Source organism: Egretta garzetta, unplaced genomic scaffold (assembly GCF_000687185.1).
Source record: "Egretta garzetta isolate BGI_Z169 unplaced genomic scaffold, ASM68718v1 scaffold775, whole genome shotgun sequence".
NCBI classification, from domain to species: Eukaryota; Metazoa; Chordata; class Aves; order Pelecaniformes; family Ardeidae; genus Egretta; species Egretta garzetta.
This window is the reverse complement of record NW_009259754.1, coordinates 198,214-215,559: the sequence shown is the minus strand read 5'-3', so window position 1 is coordinate 215,559 and position 17,346 is coordinate 198,214. Positions and strand designations below refer to the sequence as shown.

The 17,346-nt window shown below is 44.6% G+C and overlaps 1 protein-coding gene across 2 annotated transcripts in view; it reads right to left on the bottom strand.

The window, feature by feature from the left end:
• INPP5D (inositol polyphosphate-5-phosphatase D) overlaps window positions 1-17,346 on the bottom strand; it is a 55,907-nt gene that overhangs the window by 25,155 nt on the left and 13,406 nt on the right. For both annotated transcript variants that reach the window (XM_009639513.2, XM_035894976.1), the window contains exons 3-4: window positions 3,211-3,361; window positions 962-1,133 (exon numbers count right to left, since the gene is read on the bottom strand). In XM_009639513.2, the coding sequence (XP_009637808.2) occupies window positions 962-1,133; window positions 3,211-3,361 (323 nt within the window). The remainder of the gene's footprint in view (window positions 1-961; window positions 1,134-3,210; window positions 3,362-17,346) is intronic.

Sequence of the window (17,346 nt, the reverse complement as noted above, 5' to 3'; positions counted from 1 at the left end):
CGCCCCCCTGCCATGAGGTCGCTGACAGTCAGCAGCTCAGGGGCTCTGGGGAGATGAAAACTCCCTTTCACCTCACCAAGTCCCACTTTGAACGTTTTATTCCAAACAATCCAAAGCAGTCTTAGTGGGGCTGAGACCACAGAGGCGTATGGGATGCTCCAATCCTCCCTGTCTCTGTGGTGCCTGGAGTCCAGCACCACAAGGAAGGATGAACCACGCAGACTGTATGTGCTGTCTTGTGCCCTGACAAATGCAGAAAGTCCCAGCTGGCTGCTTAGCAGATAAAATGGTGCAGGCAGCTGAACAAAACTGAGTTTCTCCCAGTCAGCCAGCTGCTACCAGACCACCACAACAGGACCTGCGCTGCCACGTGCGACCACTGCTTGCTCACAGCCTCCCACTGTCCTGCCAACTGGTATGCCTTCTGATTTTATTTTTCTTTTGTTTTTAAACTTTGCAGATCTGGTCTTTAAATGTCATGCGGCTTCCTCTAAGGCTTCAGTGCATGTCCAGATTTGACACAGCTAGCACGTGGGACAACATGAGTCACACCTGTAGTTGGAGTAAATCAGTAAGTATGAGTACCTGGAAATCCATGCACAAATTTATTCTTTTTGAGGACTGGCTGGTGCTTTCTGATATAATCTGTAGTTTAGGCACACGGCTAATACACCAAGTTCTCTCAGATATTCCATCCTTTATATTAGAAAACTATACCTCAGTGGAGAAAGGCTATTGGTGATTTTAGTACTTCAGAAAAGTTTCTTTTTCTAGGTGACAGCTGGACTGTAAAGAGTAGCCAACGCAATGTAGATCTGATTCTGTTCTTCATTTGGTAGTATAAATGAGAAGTAGTTTTGCTGAATCAAATAGACACTCAGCTGTCCCAAACAGAGAGGCCCAGAAAGTGCAGAGCTGGGCTCAAGGCTGATTCTGCAGCCCTATGACTTGCCCTCCTCACCTGCTTGTGTCCTGGTACTGCAGTCGCTGGAGTAGTGTCTCAGAAAGGGACAGTTTATTAACATCTGCCACCCTGGAGTTTTCAGGGAGAGAAGATACCTCCTTTGTCTCGCTGCTCGGCAATGCCATGAGGATGTTGCGCGGGGGCAGGATAGGAGGCGTGGGTACCAGGTCTGGCAAGGAGGAAAGGAAAGGCACAGTCATCCCAGCATGGCAATTTGACCTCCTCCCCCTCACCCACAAGCAGGGCAGAGTCTGCAAGGCAGGGGCAGTCACTGCAGAAACCATCCCTTCTGAAGGGCCTCTGCTTTCAGAGCTAGAAAGCTCAGGGCTCGATACTGGCCCAGCCCTGTTCTCAGGCAGAGGCATATGCTGCCTGCATATGAGGTCCAAGCCTGGCAGCATAACCTCATCCAAGTCAAACTGACTGTCCCATCTGCACAGCAGCTACGAAGGTTAATTAGTTACTTCGAATATAATGCTTAGAGAACATAGCCGTACCTCATCCATATCATTAACATTATCATGGAGATCTGCTACTGGAGCAGTATGGATGGAGGGGCATGATGGAAAGAGCACCAGAAGCTGCTAATGGAAAGAAGTGAACAGCTAAAGCAAGCAAACACAGATGGAGGAAATAGACCCCATAGTCCAATGGAGAGGGGCTGAGTATCCTGCCTTGTCTTGTGGGCATCAAGTTGGAAGTACAAAGGGTTTTCCTGCTCTGTCATCCCGCTGCTCAGCACACCTCCTTCTCTTGGGAGAAGAGTGGGTTCATCTCCATTTACCCCAACCATGGTTGCCTTTCTTTTCATACCAATTACTCCAACACTTTGTTACACCTGTAGCTGGTTGAGTTGTGAGGTTTTGCTTGGTTACTTTCTAATGGTGAAATATTCGTTACAAAAAGATACCCAGAACTGATCCATTGCTCCTGGGCAGAAGCTGTGATTCACAGAGCCACCACAGCACTGAGCAATGACACAGGTGGATGATGCACCTGCAGGATATCTGGGTGCTCATCTTCCACCTCTGCAATTCTGCATGTAAGATGGGCAGACACCTATAGGCCCTACATGGCTCCAGCACGATTGCAGTAAATGCCTTAAAATTAAATTCTGTACGTGAACAGCCCAGCCCCAGTGCTAATATCTCTTCATCTTAAGGCTCTTAGTCTTGGCAAGAACTTAATTCCCTGCTGCTCGCCTCTCTGTGTATTATTTTTGCTGTAGTTCCCTCCCCCGCCCTGAGAGCTGGAGACTCAGTGCAGCTGGCCAAAAAACAGGAACATCTTTCCTGAGCAGCTTTGCAAAAATTTTGTTCTGTTTCTTTATGAGAATTGCATACCAAAATCTTCCAACTCCTATTAGAGACCCATTGGATTGCATAAACGTACACAGGCACATCAATCTGCTTTAGTGCACAGGTCTGCCTGTCTGTCATAGGACTATGTCCTTCAGACAAGTTTTATTGTAATGCTCATCATTTCCGGACAGACATCAGAAGGGACAGGAAGGATGGCTCTGTGGGCATGACCTTCCCCTGGGATTCAGGAGAACAATGACAAATCCAAGGGATGATCCAGGAAAAATCCAAGGAATGATCCAAGACCAGTGAGTGTCAGGAACCCACAGTGACATTTCATATAAAATAGTTGGGATGATGCCAATCACACCTCTTCATCATACGTCTGCCTCTATGCACAGAGTTAGACTGTCTGCCACTGTGGGATCTGTGCCCTCTAGTTATGACTGTTAGAAATGTCATCTAGGTCAGAGCAGATAAGGGGGCTTGAGTTGCAGATGACCAAAGACCCACAGCAGCTGCAGGTGCATGGCACTGCAGAGAGATGTGCTCCAAATCTCCAGGGGACCATCTCTGCTGCTGAGACAGGGGCCCTACAGAGCAGCACAGGGAGAGGGGGGCAGAGACACGTGAGATGGCTGGACATAAACCAGCTTGAACCCAGATGAAGGACAACAAATTAGTCAGCCCTGCACCTGATACAATATAATTCTGCAGAGAGTCTCAATGTATTCCCTCAGGTGAGCTAAACTGATGCTCCAGATGTAGTACCACCCCAGAGCCATAAGGACTCACTGAAACAAGGTCTTGCCACCTCAGGTCTCTCTATGCCCTGCTCCATTTTATTGCATGACATGCTCTAATGCCCCTGCCTGCACTGCATATCTCCAGTCCAGAGTAAGTGTCAAGGGTCTGCATCACCAAGTCACATCATGAGTTTCTTACCAGCATCCTCCTCTGGTTCATCTGCAGCCTCCTCCTCTTCCCATGGCACTGGATATTTGAGGTGCCATACCAGACCCATGTTCTCCTTCTTGTAAAAGTCTATCAGTTCCTCCAAGTTCTCAAAACACTTCACAGGAACACCCTCTGATGCCTGAAACAAAACACGGAGGCTGTCATGGTCTGGGATTTCCTACCACAAAAACACTGCTCCTCACAGAAGGAAAAACAAAGTCCTAGAGAGAGAAAAACGCACTACTGCTGTGCCGAAAAAGCCAGCCCAGCTCTCACTGCCCATCTGACCACAGGGTCTGTGCAGAACGATTCCTGCAGTACAAACAGAAACAGATATGCACACACGTTCCAGCCAGTGTCAGCAAAAATGGCAAACTCAAAGATTCACTGAAGCCAAATGGAAGAGCTCTCTCATTTGATTCAGTGTGCTTGGCTTCAAAGGAAAGGAAGACTTTAAAAACAAAGAACTCTCCTGGATTAATTTTTGCATACCCTCTTTTACTGAGCACAAAACCCACGGACTATGTTATATTTTGTGGTATCCAGGAAGAATTTTTCTGTGAGATTGCAAGATAAAAATGTCTAAAACTAGACGTTAGCATCCCTTCCAGGATTCAGAGGCTGAGAACTAGGTTCAAACGAAACAAGCTAGCAAGGTACTGTCACACAAAAAAAATGCTCAGATGAAGATGTAGAAAGCTGAGGCTCAGTACACGGCTAGGACTGTGAATGCATCAGGCATGACAACAAGCTTGCCAGCTGAATTTTAACTGTGACTAAACCTGTTTCTAGCACAGCCCTGGCCACTAATCTCAGGAAATGGATACTTGCAGAGGGCAAACACAGGGATAAGGTTTTAGAGGTCTTCAGAGGCAAAGCTCCAGAGCAATTATATTTGCACATTGGCATGAACAGTCGATCTGCTGGGTTCACCAGGCAGAAACAGCTGTCACCCCTGCAGCTCTCCCCCACTGCTTCAACCAAGGGCCCTACCAAGGCCAGAGAAATGATTTGCCATGGCTCAGAACAGGCCCCTGACCAAAAGAAAGAGCTCTGCATTACCTCCAGAGCACCATCCAAACCCAAGGCAACCGCAACATCTAACAGAAGCTCTGATCGCTCCTCACAAGGGGTGCTCTTCCTGGAAGGCTGCTCTCTTTCTGGATGAGAGGTTTTCCCAGAAAAACCAACCCAAGAAGGCCCTGTTTACACGTGCAGCAAACTGTCAAGGAGCAGGGGCAGAACGGTGCAGAGTAGATGTTTTTCCAGCCCCACAAGACTGTTGTTCTTAACTTAAAAGAGCAACACTGGGAACTGTTCACACCTGGGGATACAGCAGTGGGCAAGCAAAAGGAAGACCTGATCTCCCTAATGGCAGGCTTGACTTGTACTATTTTACATGCGTAAAGCTAGATTTTGCATAGGAAGCACGGTTAGTTAATAACGAATTAAAGCTTTGCCTCCAATTTCAAATAACTTGTTACACAGCCACACTCTAGACATTCTGCCTCTGACTAACAGGCAGGACGGTTAATTTCTTTCTTGATTTCAATTATTGGCTGTAAAAATTAACACACACGAAGCTTTAGTACAAGTTTGAACAAGCTTATTTACCTGCCATTTGTGTTTGCCTAGTTTCTTATAATCTGTGAACTTTTTTGTTTAAAAGGCAAATGTAGCAAAACCAACGGATTAAACAGAAGAAATGCTAGCACAAAACCACAGTGAGCAGGACACAGAAAACTGTCTTCAGTGAGTCCTAGCTGCAACAAGATTTCTTTTTTAATTTTCCTAAAGAATAAAATCTCAGGCCAGAAATTAGGACAGTGCTTTCAATACTGAACCACATTTAAAGCCTTCAGTACCTTCAGGCCTGCCATCAAAAATACCTTTCATTTTTAACTACGCCTGCATGTCTTTAAAGGCACAGCAAGACACATTTTCGTAAGAAATATGTATGATGTTTCCAAGAGCTCTGCCTGTACAGCCTCCTGTTCTGTCTCCCAGGTGTTCCTGCATTTATCAAGATTTATCATTCTCATACACTGGAAAATGTTGCATTCAGCAGCGCTTGGGCAAACACTGGATTACATTCTTGTGAGGCCAGAGCTGCTGAAACAAATCACTGATTAAAACTTCACAGGACCATAATAGCGTAGGCCAGTCCTGCTCTACTACAGCAGCACAAACTCAGCATAATCAGAATGACTTCTGATTTATACCGATTAATGCAAATAGTATCTCGTCCCTCACAGAATTTTCTGCTTCTTGATGCTAACTGTGAAGGCTGGGCATCAGGGAAAACCATCAAGGTAAAAAAGCACTTAGCTCTAATCCATCATATGAAAGGATCCTGAAGTCACAGTGCTCCGCTGGGACAGACCTAGAACAGTTCAGCCAGTTGCTTCCATGTTTCTCTGTTCACCCTCCTTGCAGTGCCTTCCTCTGCTGCGAAATCCCCATTTTTGTGATTATTTATGCAGCTGTGCCCAGCAGTGCCCCTGGCAGCCCAAAGCACGCTGCAGGATGGCAGCATGCTCAGCCCCCACGCCCAGCCCACTGCCCTGCTCAGGACGGGGCAGCATTACCCACACTTCACCCTCCAGATTTAACCTGTGTGGGCTGCCTTAGAATCATAGAATCGTTTAGGTTGGAAAAGACCTTTAAGATCATCAAGTCCAACCATTAACCTAGCACTGCCATTAAACCTAACACTGCCTTCTGCCCACCACCTACAGCACCTGTAGATGTGCTGGAGCTCACGAGGGATGAGGCTTCTAATAGATTTCTTTGCCCTGAGCTATGCCAAAGGGTGCCTCAAAAAAGGTGTCAGCCCCATCAGAGCACACACTCAGACCCTAAACCACATTGAGGGTAAACGGGAGGATCAGGGTTTGCCATCTGCATCTTTGCGAGAGGAAAGCTTTGCCATCAGTGCCCTCTCCCACCTCTTGAATTACTGCAGCCTACCCCACTCCTCCTCTTTCCAACCTTGTCTTCATGCTCCTCCTTCATGTTCCAAAGACCTCGAACTCTGCTGGCTTCCCCAGATCTCCCCTGGCTGACGACTGTCCCTGCAATCCTCCATCCTGCCCCCGCACAGCATCCCTCCTACCCCCAGTGCCCAAACACTATCTTCTCAGCCTTTTTTTGCCTCTCAGCTCCTGCTCTCCCAGGGTGCCTGCAGGAAGACGGATTGCCCTGCGCAGCTCTTTTCAGGCCAAATGGAGCCTCAATGTAAGTGGGAGGAAAGGCTGAATTAGCACTTTTTGCTGCCAAGGATAGTTCAGTCTCTGAAACTGTGCTGGTCTCTGTGGTAACCAGAAGAAGCAGCATTTTGTAACAGGCCTCCTTCCTCTAACTCATTGCACTGCATTTCAAGACTGGACCGAAGCCTGTGGTCCAGCTCAAATTCCCTGGAGTGGCCATAAGGCCTGGCTCACATGCAGGCTAGCGGGATGCACGCACAGAGAGGACCCACCATTATATACCAATGCTCTTCCCTGGTAGCTCAGCTGGTTGGTCAGGCAGCCAGCCCACCACTTCCAGCCACCTTTCTTCATGAACCTCACCATCTCCTCTGTCAAGGATAACTGGGATTTGTGGCCATGTAGAGGAGCTGGGCTTTGCACGCATCTGAATCCAGCTGCTCATTCCCAAAGAGCGGGAGTCTCCATCCCACCAGTGCCAGCTCCTCTGACAGCCCACCTTCCCTAAGCCCATTCAAGGTAAAAAGGACCAACTCCCCAAAGCACACAATAAAAATAAAGGATGGCTCTTTCACATTTTACGACAAAATTCAGCAGGGTGCTGAACGTGCGTCCTGAGCAGCTGCACAGAAAAAGTGCGAGCTGCAATAAAGGAACGGGGAACCAGCAGGGCTGGGAGCTCCAACCAGCCGTGGTCAAATGCAGAGGGAAGGATGGGAGAGCCTCAAACCTGCTCAGCGCCCACTCACAGCGGGGGAGCTCGAGGGCCCTCCCCAGAGCCACGAAAGCCACAGCAGCGGCACCGCTTCATATCAGCTTTGCCATCACAAGAACCTGAAAGCAAAGATCACTGGATTGCTCTCACTCATTTTCTTTTGTATTATAATTGTTATTATTTGCAAGGACGTCAACAGAGGAAGCGTGCGGGAAGGGCTGTGCCCCTCCAGCACAAAGAAGTGCCCAACAACCCTCTCTACCTGTTTGCCTGCATGAATGAGCTCCTCTCCGTTCAAGGCACCCCCCAAATTTCCTCACTCCCCCCGAGAGAGCGGGGCATGCTGCTTTGCACTGCCTCCCTCTGCACAGAGGCACAGCAAAAACTACATGTTGTTTAAATTAGGAGAGAGAACAGTGAAAGCGAGACCTTGCTGAACTTGCTTCTCCCCTTGGGGAAAGGATGAGAACAAAGCCTGCGTGACAGACGTTAGTCACGTTGTTCGACACACAGCTACGAGGTGCTTGGATACCACCGGTGACAAGTGCCACGTGAGCCTCTCCAAATCCAACAGCCCGTAACTTTGCTACCAGCCGCAGGGCAATAGGACCATCCCCAAGTCTGCAGCATGTTCCCAGCCCAGCAGTGCCCAGGACTGCAGGGATGATGCCTGCATAGCTTCAGTTTAACACAGAAAACGCAGTCCAGTAATGTTGCAACTAGAGCTCAGGTTGCTAGGATGGGCCTACCTGAAGGCTGGTCAAACAATTTTCACTGCCAGCAAGCAAGGAAAGCAGCACATAGCTGGGACATATGCTTTCTTCGCACTTGAGCTTGTGGCAAAGGTTTATACGTTGGGAAGGAAAAGCAATGGTGGATAGTAAAATACTGGCGTTGAGTCGGTCTGCATCTGGCTGTGGAGTGTGTTAGCAGAAACTGGACGGGTGGTGCACTCTGAATACACTTCCTCGAGACAACCACGCTGGATGGCAGGAGTGTGGCAAAACCAAGCCTAAACTTTATGCAAGCTTGCTCTGGGTTTTGAGATGGGGAGCAGATGCGGAACGAGGCACTGCAAACAAAACTGAGCAGGACGGGGCAGCACAGAGCAAGCTGGAGCCACCCAAGCAGAGACCAACAATGAAATCCACTTCCCGCCCCCCCTTCCGCCTTTATTTAGTAAGTAACTATTTCCTCGGGGTTATCACGGGATAGATTGTGTTTTAATTGCAAAGTGAATTGTTTCAAGTCATTAGAAACGTGGATGGCAAGTGTCATCTCCACAGCAACACACCACATCCCCAGAAACGTGCTCACACAGCTCACAGGACACCCAAGCAGCATGGAGGGCAGGCTCTGCTTCCACAGCAATTCCTCTAGCATCACCGCCGGTACTTCAGCTTTGGGCTGACGATAGCCATAATGTACAGAAAGGAAACACCAAGTGAACGTACGCAATATGGGGAGCAGCCCATAAGCCAGCAGAACTGCACAAAGGAATCTGGATAACAGTGAATCAGAGACTGCACAGCAATTTTCCAGTGGGGAAACTGCATCAAAAAAAGCCTATGTCTTTCTAAGATCTATAATGGGGGTGTCATATGAGATGCAGGAAGAAACTATTCCACCATACTTGGTGCTGTAAGGCCTTAGCTAGACTGCTGTGTCCAGCCCAGGGCACTGCTTTTTAACGAACATGTAAAAATACCAGAGAGAGCCCCAAGGAAAAATTATGAAGACAGCTAAAGAGTTGGAAAATGTGATTTACAAGGAAAGCTCGAAGAAAGGGACTGGTACAGTCTGGCAAAGGAACAGCCTGGAAACATCACAGCAGCAGCCTTACAAGTTTTAAATTCTCTTATGAAGAAGATGGCAACCAGCTGTGCTGCAAGTCCCCCAAGGACAGCAGATGGGACCGGCTTGCTTTGCAGCAGAGAAGGTTTAGATTAGACCTCAGGGAACCTCGCCAGGCTACACAGGGAGAGTGTGTCCACCTCTTTGGAAGCGTCGCAGGGCAGAGTACCCAGGCATTCCTCACAGCTAGCTAGCGAGCACCTGATCCTGCTTCAGCCTGAAAACAGGGCAAACACTGGGCTCGGGGACCTTGCAAGGCCTCCTGCCACCCCTAAATCTGCGACTGTAAGAAGCCCTGTGCAAATCTTCCTGCTGCCTCTTTGTCCAGATCCTGCTATATCCTTGAAGGAGGCTGGTAAAATTGAACACGCAGATGCTTGTCATGGCCAGCCCAGCCATTTCAACCGCGTCCCAAACCAAGGGCTCTCAGATCTTCCGTGTGTCCTTCTGACTCCAGCCCTTTTGGCTGCAAACCTCCTTTCCCACAGTGCATCCTGGTACCTCCTGTCCTCCAGAAACTGCCCTCAATTCTGCAGGTCCTCCCAGTTACCAATTTACCTTCCACCATCTGTACATTCACTGTACAAAGGTATAACACAACTAGCTACAACCTGTTCCTGCCTTCATGCTGAATAGGCTTCTGGGTTCTTCATTTCATGAAAGCAGGTATGACTACAGCCTTTAATCACTGGTCTTTGGTTAAATCTTGTGATCCCCTTTGCAAATTCATCCACCTAAACTTTTCAACAGGTTTTTGTATGGCTGAGATCATCTAATCTTCCTTTTTATCTGGTGTAAAAAGGCCAACAGGGCCCAACCCAAGCCTCCTCCTCTTCATTATCTCCAAGCAATGCCATATGGCCAACAAAACACCTTGACAAAGACACTCCAAATATGGGTTTGCTGAGAAGCAGCTCTGAACTTCAAGACAAGTTGCAAGTGGAGTATAAAGACATGAAATGAAAAGATATTTAAAAGATGTAAAGCCTATGCTAAGCCAGGCAAGGAAGTGGTTAACTTGGGGTTCATTACAACAATTGTATAAATAGATGGCACAGGAAGTTTGGGGCCCTCAGAAGGAAGAGGAAGTGTTTTCCTTTCCTGAGCCAAGGCGCAAGGAGGAACTAGGAAACTGGTCATCTGGTTATATTGCTTAAGGCCAATCTTTTCTAACCAGGGTGCCTTGAAACAGGTATTTAAACCCATATATAGGCATTTCAGTAGCAGTAAATAACTTTTTAAAGTTATAAAATTCTTGCAATACCCACCAACTCTAACAGAAGCTGAAAATCAGGTCACTTCTACTTTGGTGTGGAAGGCTGGCAGCAACTTTTTTCCTTTTAGATTTGAAAAAAAAAATCCTTAGGCTTCCTGGTTTGGAAAAAAAGTTGTCTTCAAGACTGTCTGTTAGCTAGGAAGCCTAGGTGGCATTTTTAAATTTCCTTTTGGCTCTCATGTAGGCAAGCTTTTATATTTCACTAAGGAGCTGAACCTAAGAGCTAAGAAACTCCTGGTAAATTATTTTTAAAGTAACCTGGTTGTGCTTCAGTTTTGTCTTGTTAGAAAACATTTCTTATTTTTAGATTAAATCTCGTGCTAATAAATTTCAGGAGCATTTCACAGGAACAGGATCATTGACAGGAATCACAGATGAGAGAAACAGCTACTTCCCAAAATACAAGCCACCCAGAAATGTACTCTGTTTTAAATGCAACACCCGGGACTGTAAAGAAATGGAGCTGACTAGGGAGTATGAAGGGAGAGGAGCAAGCATGTGGCTGAGGAAAAGGGGGATCCTTTGACATGGAGGGTTGGTAAAGGAATGGACTTCCGTAAGTGGTGGGAACCTGCAAGCCAGCAGGGGAGTTTCAGTGCTGCATAAAGCTCAGCGAGAGGGTCTCTGGCAGGGAAAATGAGCACAAGAGAAGAGGCAAGGGGAGGAATCCAGGAAATCTGGGCAGAGGATGCTGGCAGGTGGCCAGAGCAGCACTTCCTCACCTGGTAAAAATCATATGAATTTTGAGGAGAATGGCACAGTGTAAGCACAGCTGTAAATTATGTAACTTGAATAATGTTGAAGAGAATGGAAGGTGAATAGTCCCTGTCTCCTCTGAGATGAGAGATGATGAAGGCTTTCTTGCCCCATTCTGCATACGGTTTGGTCCTGATGCTGAAGTTTGCTTATTCATGTTACTTTTGCTACAGTGGCCTTTCACATTTAAGACTTTGGGTGAAAATCATGGAAATCAGAGGCTTCTGGGAAAGAGGGCTTCAGAATTTCTGAGAGAGATTATTCACAGAAGGAAACAAGGAATTGCAATTTAATAACAACTAAGTATGTATTACTTCTAGCTTTTATTCCTGGCTAAAAATCAGACATCCCCCCAAAAAAACCCTAAGCTAAATAGGAAAAAAATAAAGAAAATTACGGTGTTGTCAATCCTATACAATTCCCTCTGTTCCTCAAATGCAACTGAAGGATACCATTACCCACTGCCTCTACCACAAGCTCCATTTCTTTAAGCATAATACTGACTTAGGAGGCACTGTATATGAATTACTGGTACCGCATCACAATTCCTTTCTTATTATACATATAAAAAAGAGGGAACGCTAAATGATTTTCACTCTCTCTCACACCAGTTTGCACAGAACATTTGTTAAAGTTCAGCATCTACTTCCTTGCTCGCTTGCAAAACGTGCATGACATATGAATCCTGTTGCTGCTAGCTGGAAACAAATCAACCACGTGCAAATAAGCACTCTTGCCTCTGTTGCTAACCAGGAGGAGGGCACATCATGACTTCACTTCCAAATTGTCTTGTACAGTGCAAATCTAGATTAAAACCTGAACTCCCTCCTGATCCAATTTTGGCCAAAATGGCCATCTCGCTTTTTCCTATCTGCAGTGTCACAGAAAAGACTTGGGAAGCACAATGCATTTTACTCATGCTCAGTTTCAAATGCCTATGCATGGAGAGTGAGCCCAGTTTGAGTTAATCTTAAAAATATCCTGACTCTCATATCTGCCACTTCTATTCTCTTCTGGTCCTGCAAGAGTTTTCCTCTACGTGGTCCCACTCGGGCTTCGTTCTGGCAGCCCAAACTTTGGTCATGTTCACAGGTAGGCAGTGCTCCCATGGCAGAACTGGGACACTTGCAAATGAAGAGAGTCTGTTGAAATGAAGGAAAATTGAAAGGAGTTCTCAGTAGAGTATAGCTGGCTGCCAAATTTTTATCTCAAGTTCCTTGTTAAAATTTTACATCCTAAAGAAAAACGTATTAGAAGTTCTGGAAGGTAAAGGACCTATAGAATTTTTCTGAACTGGCATTCTCCCATAAGATAAAGACATAGGTCATAAAAATAATGCACTCAGATTCTACTTAAGGACCCCATTTCTACCCTGCTCCAGCACTCCACAATTCACACAAAAAGTATGTTAATTGCCAAATATTTAACTAATATAGTTACATATGAGCTAGTAAGAACACCAAACAACTGTAGGAAGCATCAGTGCCCTGTACTTGAGGCAGTCCTTCGCACTGCATAAAACATTCAAACTTGAGCCATCGAAGAAGATTTTAGCAATAAAGCACATTTTGATCTAACTCATAGCACCAAGAGAAACCTCCTGAGCAACTGACCATTTCAGCATTTCTCTGTGTTACAATAAATAAGATTTGCATCAACAACAAGCAAAACAGTATTGTTCCATGACAGAACATGAGGGACTGGTGTTAAATTTAGCTACAGGGTGCAAGTCAGATGAGTTGGTGATGAATGAGCAAGGCCTGCAGATCCATGGGGATCTGATGCAAATTTTAGCACTTCTGTAGTGTGTGGGTAGAATTTAAGTAAAAGTTTTGGAGTACGCTACTTCTAACAACTTTTGTAATTTTATCACAAGTCTTGTGCTTTTTGGTTTTCCACTGAAAAGCTTTGGCACTTGAAGTCAAATGAAAATTTCCATTTTCATTTCTTCATAAAGTATCTAGATCTAGTGATTACCAAGACAAGCTTGAAAGCAGAGGTCCTCAAGAGCTAGCAAGGCAACCAAGGCAGCAAATGTAACATAGTCATCATTTCTGAAGGCAGTTTGTGGAGGTCATCGTTCTGATTTTGTCAGCACTCACTGCTAACAGTAACTGAGCTGGGGAAACTATTGCAGGTCACCGATACTTGCTTCTTGGTGGAAATTTCCAAGTGCTCTTCAGCTTTTCCCTCTATAAAAGGCAATAAATACATCCCCAGGCAACAGTGTGAGGGGTTTGAAGTCCTACAAGAGAGAACTTTTCCCCAAGACAGGTGAAGGCATGCCTACACCAGCTCTGCCTGCACAGCAGGGCAGGACCCCTCAGCTCAGCTCAGTCCTGCACTACATTTCTGGGAGTTTCCTCTAACCTGTGCAGGCAGACAGTGGAGGATCCATCATCAGCTCTCTGCTTTCCCTATTGTCTTCTGTGCTGAATTAATCGCAGTTTCAACTGACACCAAGCACTAAATATGCATGAATTCTGTACAATAGCCAGTGGAAAAAGAGAAAAATGTAAGATTAAAGAAGTTATACTTATTGAAGATACACTGCTGAAGCAAAGCAACGCAGGCAGAAGGTGCATCTAAAACAGCTACATTCACCACATTATACTGCATAACTTTCTGGGATTGCATAATTAAAAACCATAAGCAATGCACAGATAAGGGTGAGCACCTTAGTGTTACAATTTCCTGTCTTCAGCCTGCAAAATTTCTCAGGCTTTAAGCTGCAGCAACTGTTCTCTATTTTTGTGACACTAAGGATGATCACTCGTCCTGTCTTTCAAGCAACTGTCCCTTATTTCATTCATTTACTGCATGAGTAAGACAAACCCTTTCTCCATTAGAAGTGCTGAGCCATACTTGCTAATTGAACAGATACAGAATCCAACCTGAAGAACCACCGCCATTTAACAAAGCTAACCACAAAACTAAAACTGAACAAAAAACATCCTTCAAACCCTCTCCTTTTACGTTCTCCCCTGAACTGCACTTCTGGAATAAAAATAGCAGATGTGGTGTTAAAAATTTTTTGTTAAACTTTGGCCCCTAAAATTGGACGCAACCCAAGGTGTCTGGGTGGCAGGGATGGTGGCATACAATGAAGACAATCTTATGGAAAGGTTACCAGCACCTCTGTGAACAACCAGTGCTCGCTGCATGTGGGTTCTACCATGTTTAATCACAAATACTTTACACTAAGACTTATAAACAACACAGGTCATTACATTCCTGTCAAGTTTTAGAGAATGGGGTTTAATCCAGAGTTATCTGGAAATTTTAATTCAGACTTATCAGCCTGCTAGCACAGAGCCCCAGCCCATACAGAGCTTTGCTATACTCCAGCCATGGGGTTTACTGGGTGTTACCTTTTAAAATACTGGAAAAAGAGGGCTTTAGTGCCCTGGGATGGAATAGGAGAAAGGAATAGACTTAGAATTTCAGAAGAGAACCAAGATGGAAAACTCTGTCAGAAGTTACAAACTGAAGACAAAAGAATTCAGGCAGCAGGGCAAAAACCTGGGAACAACTGAAAGCTGTGTTGTGACTTCATTCTCTCAGAGGGACTCTGAAATGACTGAATCTGAGCTATCTTTGCTAAAGTCTGTTTCATTTCCCTAAACCATTTTGTCATTTGAAATCAAGTCCTGTGTGCTTTGCATTTATGCAGCAATCTTAAAACTAAAGGGTTCTACATTTCTTTTAAAACTCTGAACAGAAATAGCTTCAACCACCGAAAGGTAAATTCAAAATGCATCAGTGGAGCAGACCTCGATTACCTAAACCAAATGCAACCAGGACAATACTTTAAATTGAACATGTTATTTAAAGGTAATTGTATCCTTGTATTTTATGTTTATATCAGTAATGAGCTGCAGTGCATGTAGGGTCTGGTGGTCCTATTCCCTAAGGTTGCAGAGCAGATCGAGCGAGCAAGGTCTAACTGGAGCTCAAGTACTACTTGTGACCTGCTGGGTGAGTTACATCTCTGTGTGAGGGACGCAGCCTGCAATGATACAGCTCATCAGAAAATCATGATACTTCTCTAAAGAAGAAAGGGCATCACCCTGTCAGTAACAAGCGCAGAAAAGATTTTGTACAGATAGTGATATTTGCCACAAGACTCATTGCAAACAAATTCAATAGCAATGTTTTCCAAGACTCATTCCAATCTTAAATGATCAGGACTAAAAGCGTCATACACCACCAACATATATTAGCTTCTCTTTCTTTGAGAAAACAATTCAAGACTTGCCTGAAAATGAGTACTTTGTGACCCATCATGCCTGAAAGGACAGAAGCAATAAAACATAGTGCTTCATTACCACTGCTGAAAGGGGAATAGTCTGCTGTCTCCCCGAATACTTTAAGTTCAGTTATGAAGCTTCATCAGAAGTTTTTGGAAATATAAAAAGGATAAGACATTCAAATGGTTTAAACATTATGTGACTGATAATTTTAAAGCTAAGATCCATCAAATTACTAAAAAATGAGAATATTTTCTTGTTGGTAAAGTTGGTTGTGTAAGTTTTCAATTATTTTTCCTCATTAGCCAGAAGAGGTTTAGGATTTCAGGAAAATTTTCATTTTGCTACTTCTGGAGATGTTGAGGTGTGTTGCCCCAAGGTGCTCATTTCAATCAGGATTATACATTTGGCCTTTCAAGCACAGAGAGTAGCAAATTTGAAAAGTGTATTAAAAAAAAATAAACCAATCACTCTTCTTATAGTTCTCAGTCCATGAGCAGAGGTTACAACCCCTTCCTTTAAAACGTGCCCACAGAAACAATTGATTCGGGATGCAGATGTCTGCAGGGAGGGGTGAGGGGAGAGCAAGAACTTCCTAAAGTGTATTTGCTGCTGGACAAATTGCCTGTGCCGTTGGAGGCTGAGGCTCCCACCACCTCCCAGCCGCTTGTTCCCATCCCCCAGCCAAAGTCGCTGCACCACTTCTGTGCCAAGACCAAACTTGATTGTTTGTGCACTTGAGCTCTCATAGTGGGAACTGAAAGATCCAGCAGAGTAGGAAAGAGCTGCTTGGTACGTGGCTGTGGGTGGTCACAGCCTTTCAAAAGGATAATACAGTGAAACAATTATTCTTCTAGAACAATAATTGTTAAACTGGCTTCTGTTTAACAGCCCTAATCTTTATCTTCTGAATATTGAAGTATTTTGCAGCTCCTGGAAGTTGCTTTTGTACATTCAGCAAGGATTGCCTATTTGCAATTTTCAATTGTTTAAGTGTGATGAAGGCTTTATGACATAGCACATTTATTGGAGAGCAAACTGTAACAAAAATTGATGACATTCTTTGGCATTTCACTCTTCAGAGTGAAATTTTATCTGAAACCACATCCAGATAAAAGGAAAAGAGATTTTACTTCATAGAACGCATTAGCTTTCAAATACCCCATTTCATTTTTTTAAGCTTGAAAAACAACGCAATAATATCACTTTAACCTGATTTAAGCCATCTTCTCTGAACTTTTTTTTATATTTTCAGGAAACTGGAAACATTCTGGAAGGGTTCAAACTAGACAAAAGCTGGATATGGTTTGTTTGTATGAAGAATTTTGTATACTGAGAGATTCAGTAGCAGGAACGTGCATGTTTCAGGAAATACCTAGTTCTCTTATTAAATGCTGTTTCTTTCAGTTTTTCAAAACCTGTGAAATGCATCATGTTTATTCCTACCTCAGATGCAACAGAGGAAAAAACATTTTCCCTGTATAAACAGACTTGGATAGTTTGCAGAATCATGAAGTACACAGATTTTGCTAAGCCCTGACTGCAAATTATTTTCAGTCCTACATGTAAAGACTGTAAAGAGTTTTACAAACTGATTTAAATCAATATTAATTATATTGAAAAATACTCACATTGGAATAGCTGTAATTTTCAGTAATAAAATGAAGCTTAATATAATTAAATCATGTATTTGGGCATACTAGAAATGTGTTTCCCTAACCACATTTTGAGACATTGCTCCTAATTATTATCTGGTTGTCTACTTGTCCCTTGTTTCTATCCAAGAAAAGTAATCACCCTAATTATACATCAGCCCTTCAGTGCCAATGGAGTACCACAAACACGGCAAGTTTTCTGTGGTAATAACTGACTTGGACAAAATCAATTCCATCCTCAGCATTAACTTTTGTTGAAATTCACTGTTACGCAAAGCATAAAATCCCAGTTTCCCACAGAAGCTCTGTGGTTCTGCACACCAACGAGCTCTTGACTCTTCAGTGAGGTCCCCAACTCCAAAGCTTTGCTGAGACCACTCAGTTTCAGTTTAAGATTGGGCAGCATCTC